A 13457-nucleotide genomic window follows, 5' to 3' on the forward strand; every position below is an offset into this window, starting at 1 on the left:
TTGAATTGGTTATTAAATCAAACACCTACAGAATATGTACTCTATGATAAGTGAAAATTGAGAAAGAGATAGACAGAATAGTTACAATGGTTGGGTAGAGACTGAGAAAAAAAAAATGATTATGATGAGTATGGACTCCCAAAAAATTGGAAATGGAAAAATCATGATGAGTTGATAGAGACTAAGAAAAAGTTTGGGGGAAAGGTTATAATAATAATAATAATAATAATAATAATAATAATAGTAATAATTTTAATTTAATAAAGCGCCAATATCACTAAACCGAAGTAAAAATCAAAGGCGCTGAGCATGCTCAGATGTTAAAAAGGTGGATTTTGAGTTTGGTCTTAAATATAGCAACTAAAGTTGAGTCGGTAATATGTTTTGGGAGGGAGTTCCAAAGTGTGACAGCTGAAAATAAAAAGGATCTGTGGCCGTAGGATTTGGTGTTACCTCTTGGAACAATGAGCAAATTAAAGTCAGAAAAACGGAGGGAGGATAAGGAGACATGGAAGGAGTTCAAGTAGGTAAGTGGGCTGTTGGAGTCGTAGTGCTTTAAAAGTTAGTAGCAGAATTTCATACTTTATTCGTGAATTAATTGGAAGCCAGTGGAAATTATAGATGATGGGAGATATGTACGATCGTCTATTGGTAAGTGTTATAATACGTGTGGCAGTGTTATGATGAGTTGATAGGGACTGAGAAAATTGTAGATAGAAAAATTCTTATAAAGAAATAGGTTGAAAGAAGGAATATAAGTAAGGGGACGTTGAGTTAAAGCAGAGTACTGATTTTTGCCGCCCCATTTGATCCAATTGTTACATTGTAGATTTAGTTTTAGTTTATTAACTTCTTATATTTTAAACATATTTAATTTTGTAAAGAAATGTTGAAAAATTATTCTAAGGTTAAAGTTGCAATATATAGAATAGTACAGTATGTTATTATTATATAAATATAAATATATGATTTATAGTATATTACTCATAATGTTGTAGAAATAAATTTTTTTTATCATATGTGGTATCTCATAATATTATACATACCAGTAAGTGTAGAGCCATGCAAGCAATGAATAAAATGACTTACCCCCTACCCCACTCATTATTATCTCATCAGTAAGATCACTTGAAGCACTTCAAATGAGTTTGATGGCTCTAGCATGCTCAACAGGAAACACAACACATTTTACCTTGTGCTTCTCATATAGTGGTAGCTATTTATTAATTTCATCTTTTTTATATGAATGAACTTTACAGTTTTACTCATTTTTGTTGATGTTCTAAATTATATTATTTATGTCATGTATAGTATATGGTGTTAAATTTGTCAATGTGTATTCTCTTTATTACAATTATTATTTTGGCTGCAGAGGTGGTGCAAAAAAGGCTTAATATGTCATCCAGGATTTTTCCCATTTTGTGTGTTATAAGTATTATTTAATTTTTTTTAAGCAATAGCATTCCAGTGGCTTTGAGAAGTTCCTTAAATTAAAACATCTGTAAATTTGCGAAAATATAATTAATTAGGTCTCTTATGTTTTAAATGCGGATTGTGTTGTTATTGTAATTATATGTTGTTTATTAAAAAATGGTTGGTTTAAATCTAGTTGATTTATAGTTCTATTTATTTGATTATTTAAATTAATGTTTAAATTTACTTAATTGATTAAATCTATTTACTTTATAATAGTTTTTTATCTCACACTGGCAATATTAGAATTAAGTTATTATAGTTGATGTAAATTTCTTTAGTTTGCCATGTAACATTACAAAAGCAAAAGAAGAAGAATAATAAAGCAGCAATAATAGTCAGATGTAAAACGATATTAAAGGCATTTGTTCGTGCCAGGTATAAACCCGATCGATTAAATCGCTTTTGAAATAATCTGCAAATGTGATAATTATGACAGTTACGATAAATTTTCCATAGTAAGCCCAATTAAAGAATGCTAAGACGCGCCAAATCATGTTATCTACAGCACTAATCTCCATCTGTAAACTGCTGTAGCAGAGATTACTGCATCAATTGCTGTATATAGCCTCATTATTGTAGAACAGAGGGTCCATGACATGTATTCAGCTGTTCCAGTGGGGGGTGTCCAGTAGATGGAAGTGCCTGTGACGGAAAACACTACTTTGTACGTATACATTCGGCTCTACCTGGCTCAGAAACATTTTAAGGCTCAAGTAGTAGAATTGCACTGTTCAGCTGAAACAAGCAAAAGGTTACGACCTTTAGAATAGGTGTCTCTCTATACCCTATTAATTTCTCTTTGTGTGAATGCGCCATTAACTCCAATGCATTGCTCCTTGTTTTTATTTGAAGAAATGCATGAGAATTATTAGGTCATCACAATATACTACTTTCAGCTGTAATTAGCTTAACGATTATATAATTATAGTTTTGTGTGTTACTGTATATTACCAATGGTATTGTAATGGTGGTAATCACATGACATGTAGTAATCATGTTTATTTACTATGTTTAATTTGCCTGTTGCATAAAATGTTTCGTCGTGATGTAATCAAAAATAAAACCATAAAACAGTTCTAAGAAATATATTGCAATTACAAAAATTTTGTCTGATGTACTCCAAATTGCAACCATTCAAGAAATATAGTGGTGTTTTTTATTTATTAAATTTAATAATTATTTAATTAATTTAATATTTATTTTGATAATATACATATTGATAATAAATATAAGAGATTATGTACTATTATTTTTCTTAAAGACCATAATAGTTCCTAAAATATATAATAATATGAATATACTGTATGGTGAAAAAAATGCAAAATACTGAAGAAAGATATAAAAGAACCTCTTTAAAAATTATAGAGTTGTTAAGAGTTAATATTTGTTAAAAAATGTGGAATCTAATAAGTACAAGTTTAGCTGATACTTGTTACAAATTGCTAACAGATAAAACCTGGTGTATGTAAACAAAAAGAACTAGGAAATTGGTGCTTATTAAGCATGATTCGTCAAAAAAAACCTGTAGCCAAAGGAGACACTTTGTGTCTCGTTACACCCCGAGGGCCACTTCAGAGGTCTCTACAGGTGTCCTATTGCACAAGAAGGCTGTGTGAATCTTGCACTTGCTATCTCACCTGGCTTAATCTCAACACCTTCACCTGTACACCAGGCTAGGAACTTGGGTCCCCTTTGTGTGACATTTTGCTCACCTTCCGGCAGTGTTCATTTCTTTCAAGGCAGATTTTTCTTTCTCACGGGCTGACTTGTGACATTATGGATCAACTTGTTCTACATTTCGGTTGTGGCATTACATTTTATACTGTAACAAAAACTCTACACAAACTTTTTATGCACTATATGATTAGCCTGTAATTACAATTCCTTAGGAGTTTTTTAACTTGTGGTTTTTACCACAGAAGGTACCAGGTAGCTCAATGTTGAGCCATTTTACTTGTTTTTAATGTTATTTTTTATTTTATTTGTAGGCCCGTAACTGATATATATTTGCCAAAAGAATTGAATTGAATGTGTTATACATGGCCTACCTGTTGCATTATTAGTGTTAGGAATTCTATAAAAAGCAAATACTATATAGTTTCACATTGATATGGAACATCAAGAATCCAGAGCCATATCTAGGAGTATTCAAATGGTGAGGGGAGAGGGAGAAGGTATTTAGGAGTGTTGACCTGGGAGACTGGTGGGGTAGGTATCTAGGAGTATTGGCATGGGGACTGGTGGGGAGGAGGTATCTAGGAGTTGTCATGGGGACTGGTGGGGTGTCTACGATAAAGTGGGGGAAGGGGATTTTGCTGGAAAAATAATGTGAAATGATTTGATTTTTATTTACTTGAGCATAATTTTTTGCTTGTCAAATTTTTCCAAGGAACTTCCATGAAATTTATTAACATTTCCGGGTGTGTATTCAATGTAGAATGTATCTTGGCGCTTATTCAAATTAATGCTTAGCAAAAAAATTCATGTTTGTTAGGGAGGCGTATATTGATTAATTAGTTTTAGAAGTTACAATTTTTACATTTGTATATGAAAAAAAACAATGTACGCTCTTTATGTCATATTTATATTTTTATATAATGTAAAATTACCTGTGTCAATTTCAACTTTTATGAGCGATTCATGCTCGGTCTATTGATTAATGTGCAAAATTGACAAATAAAAGTGGGATAAACTCACATAAGAGAAAAAAAAACCCATTAATATTAATATACTGTAATTATAATAATATTCATATTGACTTTAATTAAATGGTAATAATTATAATGTTTGACAAGGTATATGTGGGCCATCTATAAATGTATTCAAGGTCTACCAGGGAGTGGAGTTGAATTCAATGAATGCCCTGATTAAGGCATGCTGTAAAACCAAACACAGTCTGTGCTACAAGCAAAATAAGCCTGTAAAAATGATCCTACTATAATAATAATTAATAATAATTAGGTATTTGTAAAGTAGGGAACAGATTGAAACTTAAAGGCACTTTGCATGTTTAGATGTTAAAAAGTTGCATTTAAGCTGTGTCTTAAAAATAGCAAATGAGGATGATCCAACAATATGTTTGGGGAGGGGGAGTTTCAAAGAATGGCAGCTGAAAACAATCTGTGACTATATGATTTGGTGTTAATTCAAGGAATATAGTTTGGGGGGGTTTTTTTTGTACAGGTATTTATGAAGTTTCTTACTATTGTTACTCTGGTAATTAATTGAATTGTTATGTAAGTTCTTATATATATATATATATATATATATATATAAATGAATAAAAAGCGAGTCCGTGAATTTGTGAACAAGATCGGAGATCTAAAGATGCAATCTCTACCGTGCATCAATGGCGGCGCTGGATCTCAATAGAGATTCTTAAATAATATATAAGTTTGAAAGGCAAATGGGAAAAACCCATAAAACAGCAAACGGCTATATAATGCAAAACAATTTAAAATTAAAATTAAAACGGAACAGTAGAGAAAATCCGATCAGAATGACAAAATAAACTAAGCATCCACTGGAAGGAATCCCAATATCAGTGCAGCTAGGGTACAGACCCAAATGAAACGTTATATAATATATAAATTTATATAATAAATAAATATATATATATATATGCTTTACTTGTTACATTAAATTGAACAAATTATTGGATTAACATTTTCTAACAACTTCAGGTCTCACAAAATGAATAGACCTATATATTTTGAACTTGCAACAACAGAACACAGCAATAATCCGTCCTGTATTGTTGTATGTTAGACTTAGTTTTGCTGAATATCAATTCTGTAATTATTTCAACAATTGCTGCTCATGACTCTGATAATTAGTGCAAAAAAAGTACAATTTAATAGTATGAAGTATTTATTACTCTTAATGATATTAAGGTTAATGGGGTGGATTTCCCCTTTCATTAGAAAAATGATTTACATTTCTGGAGAAAATATTTTGGCAATAATCGTTCGCTTTAATCAGTCTCTTAATCACAATCGAGAAATGAGTATCATCACGCAAGTAATGAATGTTCGTAAATCGTTTGGGGCAAATTTCGAAAATGACAAAAAGAGGAAATTTCAGAAATTTTCTGAACGTAATTAAGAGGTAAATAATCGGGTGAGTCTCTTAATGTCTGGAATGAAATGTCTGTTGCAGACGTCAGTGGTGTCTCAGATAGGTTTCTGGTGAAAAGAAGTTGATGTTACCATAACAATAATAGCAGACATTACGACATCAGAGCAGGTGTCATCTTTGTGATGTCAGAGGAATCTTATGACATCCCTAGAAAAATAATAAATTGATGTTTTGTTAGTATTATCTATGACTGTCTTGTATCATTGCACATTTACAGACCTGTTGTTACCTCAGAGAGAGAGTTAACGAAGGTAGAAAAAAGACTATACAAACATACAATGTATTTAAAGATTAACGAAGACATAATGTTTCAAGCTAGATTGTTTTTAGGATTATACAAATATTTTTTTTTTAATTATTGTTATATATTAGCAAATAAAAAATTGAAAAGTATCGGTAGACCAATGTGTTTGTAATTGCATTGGCTATAATTTATTTGATATGTTGTTCGCCATGGTTACAAGATACGTAAACGTTGTAATGAGACGAAAAGTGAAACGATCACTCATAATTACTCATTAATGCTACTGTGATTCATCCAATACAATAGGTTTGAATTATTAGGTGAAGGGGAGGCCAGGGTAGATTTACATTCGTGTAAAGGAGAAATTGAATGAAGTAGAGAAGTGATGAAAAATGTGTCTGCTGAAACAAGAATATCTTTGTGTTTCAGGATTCTGCACCATCAGCCTATTCTCCCTATTAAACATAGGTTATAGCATATTGTCTGTCGGAAGATTCATTTTAGCCATTGGACCTATGCACACCAGATGATCTGTGGACATGTTACATAATTTACCCTCTTAATCACAATTACATAGTAATAAGTAATATTTATTTCACAATATCTCAATACAGTACAATTTTGACCAGTTGAAATGAAAAATTAACTATTTTGAAAAACACGCCCCACTGCAAGCAAGATTGTAATGTGTTGTATTATTTAATGTGTCTTGATCTTTTGTATCATTGAGACAGACTTCAATTGCTGAATGTGTGAGAATTAATACAGTAGGTCTTCTAATGTTGCAACATCAGTCCTGTAATTTGTAATGATTCTTATTCTTAGCTGTCATCATGAATAATAATGTTGAAGGGTTTAGGGTTTACTTTTAGTAGAAACTATATTAAAGGAACACCTTGGGACCAAAAAGAAAGTTTTCCCCTTAATAAGGATTACCTTGAATATGGCTTGGCCATAGTGTTAAATAATACTTGCCTTAGTTTGATGGCTGAAAAAGTTTCCCATTAATACCAGTGTACCCTTAATAGGGGCGTCCCAAAGAAGGGGTTTTACTGTTTACTTTATTTCTAGAAAATTCTGATATAAGTAACCTTTGCTTGCTAGATGACAAATACTTTTTTTTTTAATGTCATTCAATATTTTGTACACTGCTGTTAAGTTGCACTTTTGCTGTCAATTTCAATTTATATTTACTATTGTATTTTAATTTATATTTACTATATTTAATTTTATATAATTCTGTGATTTAATCTGGACTAAATGAAAACCAGTGGCTTCACATTGTGTATTCTAGCCAGAGTAATTTTAGGATAATTAAATTATACGTGACTGATTTCACTGCACTGAATGTGTAAATGATGAGTTTTTTTTTATTCCTTGAAATCTAAGATAATCTCTGACGTTATATTTGTCATCATTTTATCACGAACCCTTAACTGCATACTGTAATGGTCAATGATAACCTGACCTTGGAAAGTACATGTGTCTACATTCATTGATGGAAACATGTAACCTTAAATTTTAATCTTAGCAAAAAAAATTTTGATCAGAGCTGACATTGTATAAAGTGTTTTGGTGAAGTATTTGGAGTTCAAACGCCAGCAACAAATTAAATCAAAATCCATTTATTTTCAAATTTTATGTAGGCTGATATACCTACATAGGAAAAATTTATTTTATGTGAATTAATTTAGTGGTTGACTAAAAAAGTGGGATTTAATGATGATCCAACATATTTGCCTTTAACTATGTTGTAGCCAGTCAGTGCTGGCAACGTGACTTGCTCAACGGAGGCTAAACTGTCCAATAGTTACCAATGAGGGTTAGCGTTGTAAGGGAGCAAAACACTGGTGAGGGCCAGGGGCCAGATTTATCAAACAAGAAATCAGCTTAAATTTGTCTTAAGTCCATTTTTTTGCTTAAGACAAATTTATCCACATTGCTTAGCTTAAAGATTGCTTAAAATTATAAAGTCGATTGTACGTTGGCGCCTCTAAGACTATTTTTAAGACAAGATTTTGCTAAGATTGGATAATAAATCAGCTTAAGATATTTATTAGGGACATCTCAAGTTTTTTGGCTTAAGACATTTGCTAAGCTGAGATTGATAAATCCCGGGCCAGGAGCTAAAACCCTGTGCCTAAAAAACTTAGCAATTTTCTACCATTTTAAGCTGTTTTGAAACATTGTATACCATTTTAAGCTGTTTTGAATCATTGTATAACATATTAGGCAAAATTTTTTTTATCTATTTTTTCTTGGTTTGACAAATCATGTTCGAAAGGGACTTGGGCTGTTTGACAGGGTATAATCCTCAGCCTCTCTTTGTATTCTGTTGTTGTTAACAATGTTCTTTATATTGCTAATCTTAACAACTCCTATCTTCCCCAGAATAACATAATTAAAATGGGAACAGTCATTAATGAATGTGGAGAATGAAGAGATTAAACAAAGAAAGAGTCATTAAAATAGAGTAATAAACCAATGAAATTGATTGTTATTACATAGTGCAAGACGATAAGGCTAGTGCACTTGCAGAAGTATTACGGACTCGACTTATATAATTGATTAGTCTGTTCCGTTTTTTTTTGTTTTTTTCGCGTGTGCATGTGTTTTTTATTTTAGATTGCTTTTGTTGTTAATGAAATGGTAAAATTTTACGAGCTTGTTTACAGTCCAAAATGAATTTTTGACATAATATGTGTATCACTTAGCTGTTTAAGTAATTAATTATATATATAATATGTATAAGTAATTAATTATATATATAATATGTATAAGTGGGTTTAATAATTTCGTTTGAAGGATGATAAGAGGTTGCATAGGGATAATTCGGCTTACGTAGGTGTTTAAAAAAAACTATGCCATTCTTGTTTGATGACCGCTTGGCATTTTCCAAGTGGGATGTATGTAACCAGTCTTTTTCTAGGATGCTGTCATAAGTAAACATGTGTCAGCTCCTATGCGCCCTGACCTGTTCATGTTTGTTTGGGTGTAATCTGATGTGAATTACTTCCTTGATTAACTTGTTTCACTCTGAATCTTTGGCTAGACTGTTTTTTAGTTTTGTGTAAGGGTTTGAGGCTAGTCATATGGTCTATTATAGCTGAGTTGCGAACACAATATTGGTGCTGATATCTTGTTGGGTTCTGTTCCATACACTTTTTCAGTGTTCGATCGGTCAGTTGGTCGGTCATCCCGGTTTAGTGCTCATTTATCCATTGAGCACCTAGTTTATCTTATGTATAATTACATCTAACTTTTCAGATGACGACAATATGTATCTACTCTCTTGATTTTATCTTTGGGTTGGACTAAAATTTACCGTTTTCTGGAATAAAATTACGCTTGTATTATTCTTACAGGTACAGTATATTTGAAATGTATGATAATAGCATTGTGCCATTTTTATATATAAAATGTTGTTTCATATTAATATTATATTGTGTATTCATTATTTACTATTATTTACTATTTTTAAACTATTTACTAATTATTTTACATCTTAATCACATGCTAATGAAAAACAAACATGTTTCTTATATATTTGACAAAAAAAGCATGTTTATTCATTATTTTGTATTGAATAATATGAATTTTGCAAAAAGATGAAACATATTTTTAATATATTATATTTTGTTTTCTGCCCAAAATATTACAAGTTATATATTTCATTTCTTTTGTGTTAAAAATAAGCAATTAGAATTGGAATACAATTTTTTAAGAGTACAGTAAACAAGAATGCATTTGCTACATTTCATCCATGCTTCAGAATAGAAATTTGATTTTTTTATGTCTGGTAACTTGCCATTAAATTGTCGTAGATTTCTCACAACAATAGATTCTTTAATAAGCCAATGGAATAGGGAACGAATGCCAACCCCCCTAATCTAGGTCATGGCCTTGACACCGGTGACTGTCTGGCCTTAATATCAAAAAGGGGGTCACGTTGGGTTAAAACTTTCATTTGTAATTTAAATTGAAAGCCTGAAGGCGATAGACTGATGATGAGATATAAAGAAAAATGTATTGTTGAAATGTAATTGGTCGTATTGAGATTGAGACCATATTGTTGTAATTTTTATTATCTCGTAGCATCCGATAGTCTTATTTTCACTATGATTTTAATCTTATCCTGAATAAATGACAAAGAGAAGAAAAAAAATAACAAGAAAAAGATAAATTAGTGTCTATAAGTCATGCTAATATTTTTTTTGCAAGTTTTTTAGGTTTAAGATTAATATTTGAGCAATGAGTGATTATAATAAAGAGTATGATGTTTATTACTATTAATATATTTAATTTCATTTTTAATATAATTTATCAATTCATTTCTTTTCTACTTGGAGGTTTTTTTTTTCTTAAAATTAAATGCATTAAAATCATAATGTATATTCAAATCAATGTATTATTGTATGTATGTTGATCTACATTTTGGTATTTCAAAATTTAAGATAAATATATTTGGTCTAATTCATAAATACAATAAATAACATTTGTATAACTCTCCATTTTAAGAAATGCTCAAGCTGCTTGAGAAAATATAGAGTGGAAAAAGAAAAAATTGGATTCACATATTAAATGCATAAAAGCAGAAACTTTTGTAAAGTTCATACTGAGATTAAAAGCCTATAAAATGGTTAGGAAAATGAGTGACATACCATTGTTTAAGTCTGAGTATAAGCACAGATTGAACCTAGACCCTGTGGTATTATATGATTAGTACCAACCTTCTCTAGACCAACAAATTGGAAATAGTGTGTTTTTAGCTATAGGTTCATGTACTTTAACCATTGTGACCTTTTCAATAAATCATAAACTTCTACTTGTTTATCAAAATACTGTAAGCTTGAATTCCTGTAAACTTTTATTCAGGTGTTCCAAAAACTCATCATAACATTTTACTGCCAATCATTTTAGTTTAATATATATTTTTTTAATCTAATTTTATGTTATTAAAAGTGGTACCATCAATGATATGAAATTTACATAAATCTTAAGAGATAGAACACCAAAAAGGCAGAAAAGTAGCACACCAAAACTTTGGCAAGTAGTCAACATAAAGATGATAGTGAAGTACCTTGACGCTAGCAACTTGGTTAAGCTGCTTGCCACCAATTCCTATAAAACACCTTTTTTTTCATTAGTAAAACAATTCCATTTTGTAAGCCTCTTAATAAGACCTTGTTTTCCTACTGAACAGGTGTTTCTTTTGGGGTTAATGCTTTAGTAAAGATTAAATTTTATGTGTCGCTCTTGAAAATTGAAGATTCTAGAACAGTGTTTCTAGTGATAATCCTGAAACAAAACCATTAAGAAATCTAGCAGGTCATTACATATGATATTGGCGAGAAAAAAAAAACTGCTTCAGCCATTTTGGCTAAAATTTAAAAAAGGTGTTAAACACTTGCTAAAATACAGCGTTTTTTCATTTGATCTCCATTTATCGCAAATCCCCTATCAACGATTGTTTCTGTTCTTGTATAGGTAGTCTTGCTGCAAACGTCATTTCATGCCTCACAGGTTATTTTTTATTTGTTTAACATGGCGGATTCAGGGCAGTGGCTGTATAACGTAGACTAATATGAAGGTACTATATTCCCGACAACCACCTGTGTAGCAGTGTACCCTTAAATTAAATGAAAACTGAAGACAAGTGTAGATATAAAGGCAGCCGACTGCAACAACTTTCTAGCTTGGGTTTTTCCACCAAAGCATGAGGCCTAGGCCTGGCCTAGTTAGTAGTTACTGCGATGCGAGAGTGGTAGATCGTTAATACTATAGTTTAATCAATGATTACATGTTATAATCTTATATGTAAAATACGTTCTTGATCATTACAATGAAAACTTTGGGGGATAGACGATTGGACCCAAGCCATTTTTGAATATATTGTAGTCTAGTAGGCCACTGCCAGCTCCCCCACCCCCGATATCATTCCAAATTACTGTAAAATGAAAATACTTAGCTAGGTCTACGAAATTTTAAAAATATATATATACGGTATATTTTTTTTTTTATTTTACAAAATTTTATACTTGTTGGTGTGCTAAAAATATTACTGTAATTTGCCTATCAAATAACATTACCAATGAGGTCTGAAATCACTATTTTTGGGCCATTATAACTCACTTCCCCTGAATTGTTCAAGTTAAACCACCACACAAATTTTCTGATAAAGTCATGTATCATGCATAGGAACGTTGACGCCTGCAAGGCTCTGGTTTGCATAAATAGATTGTTTTGTTTTGTTTTGGTTTTTTTTCATTTTTATAGCATACTGATATTAATTTATTTCTATTATTTGCAAAATATCTTTATAATGAGTTGTCAGGCATTATACATGATGATAAATCAATACATTTAACTTGTTATGTAATATTTATTAATTGTATAATTTTATATAAGTTTATAGTTCCCATTTCAGAGATAGTGTCAAGTAAAAGCAACTGGTAGGTGTGAAAAAATTTTACTGAGATAACCTATCCCTCTAGGTGGCCATAAATGTGTTTCCGCCACTTTAGGTAGTTTTTACAACCAGAAATCCATTACAAATATTTTTTTTGCATAAAAGATGATAAAATGTCATGTCTCTGTCCTTGGGATATTGCAGTGTATGGTAAGAAGATCTAGTGTGAAGTTATTTACCCAAAGTTTCGTTTGTCAACCAAACCCCAGAATGTTTCCTAGTACAGCTTATGTATTTATCAAAATGTCTTGGAGAACATCTCCTTTCTGTGGCTTTTAGAATAATATAATACAATAAATGGACACATCAGCGCAGTGCATGTCACGCCATCATGTAACCGAAAATAATGGCGTAGGAAAGCGACACCTTCATACTAATTTTTTTTAATTTTTGGTCCAACGACCTAGGCATTCTTCGGGTGTCAGGGGGGTCCAGACTTGTCCGACAGGTGGGCAATGCCCTTGCCCCCCCTCCCCCGGCGCCACCACTGCTTGAGAGCGGTTTCAAACGCGCAAGTCTTGCACTAAATACATGAGGCAGTTTTTTCATTGCTATTTATAATATGTTATCGCTGCTTTAGCTTGGCTCCATCTTTGATTTACTACATATACCGTATTGTCTCTAATAAACGCCCCTCTTCTAATAAACGCCCCCTCTGAATTTTTTTCATTTTGCAATGAGTGCCCAATCAATTAACATGGGTATCCAGTCCATAAAAAGGAGTAATACCGTACTGTGTGCTGCTTTCTTTGATATGAAATGAAATAAATACTACTCAAAAAAGCTTACCCTAAAAGTTTGATGTTTACTGTCTTCACGATCACTGGGCCTAGGCCTATTTTGTGTTTCTCTCATGGTATTTCGTTAGCCTTGTAAAAACAGGGTAAGCTGCAAACGACGGGTAATCGTGTATTGTTAATGTGTCGCGTGTTCGACGCTGATTTGATTCAAGGTGTCTGGTCAATGAAGTCTATACGGTAGTGAGAATGTTTCTTCAAGTTGATTGCAGATGTTTTGTGCGGTGGTGGTGCGGTGCTAGCTCATGAGGCCGACAATGTTTTTGACAAGCACACGATTGCTGTTGTGAAAGGAGAAGCACCGTGCTGCATCGTTGGACATTTACCCCTAGAG

General features: G+C 31.8%; 1 protein-coding gene across 1 annotated transcript in view; it reads left to right on the forward strand.

The window, feature by feature from the left end:
* Positions 1-467: 467 nt before the first annotated feature.
* The window catches only part of LOC117110299, a 45273-nt gene continuing 32283 nt past the window's right edge, over positions 468-13457 (forward strand). Inside the window, exon 1 of the mRNA XM_033252952.1 lies at positions 468-527. Coding sequence (XP_033108843.1) covers positions 509-527 — 19 coding nt within the window. The 5' untranslated portion in view covers positions 468-508. The remainder of the gene's footprint in view (positions 528-13457) is intronic.

This window comes from Anneissia japonica, unplaced genomic scaffold (assembly GCF_011630105.1).
Source record: "Anneissia japonica isolate Jap-2015-1 unplaced genomic scaffold, ASM1163010v1 scaffold673_len1821605_cov196, whole genome shotgun sequence".
Classification (NCBI taxonomy): Eukaryota; Metazoa; Echinodermata; class Crinoidea; order Comatulida; family Comatulidae; genus Anneissia; species Anneissia japonica.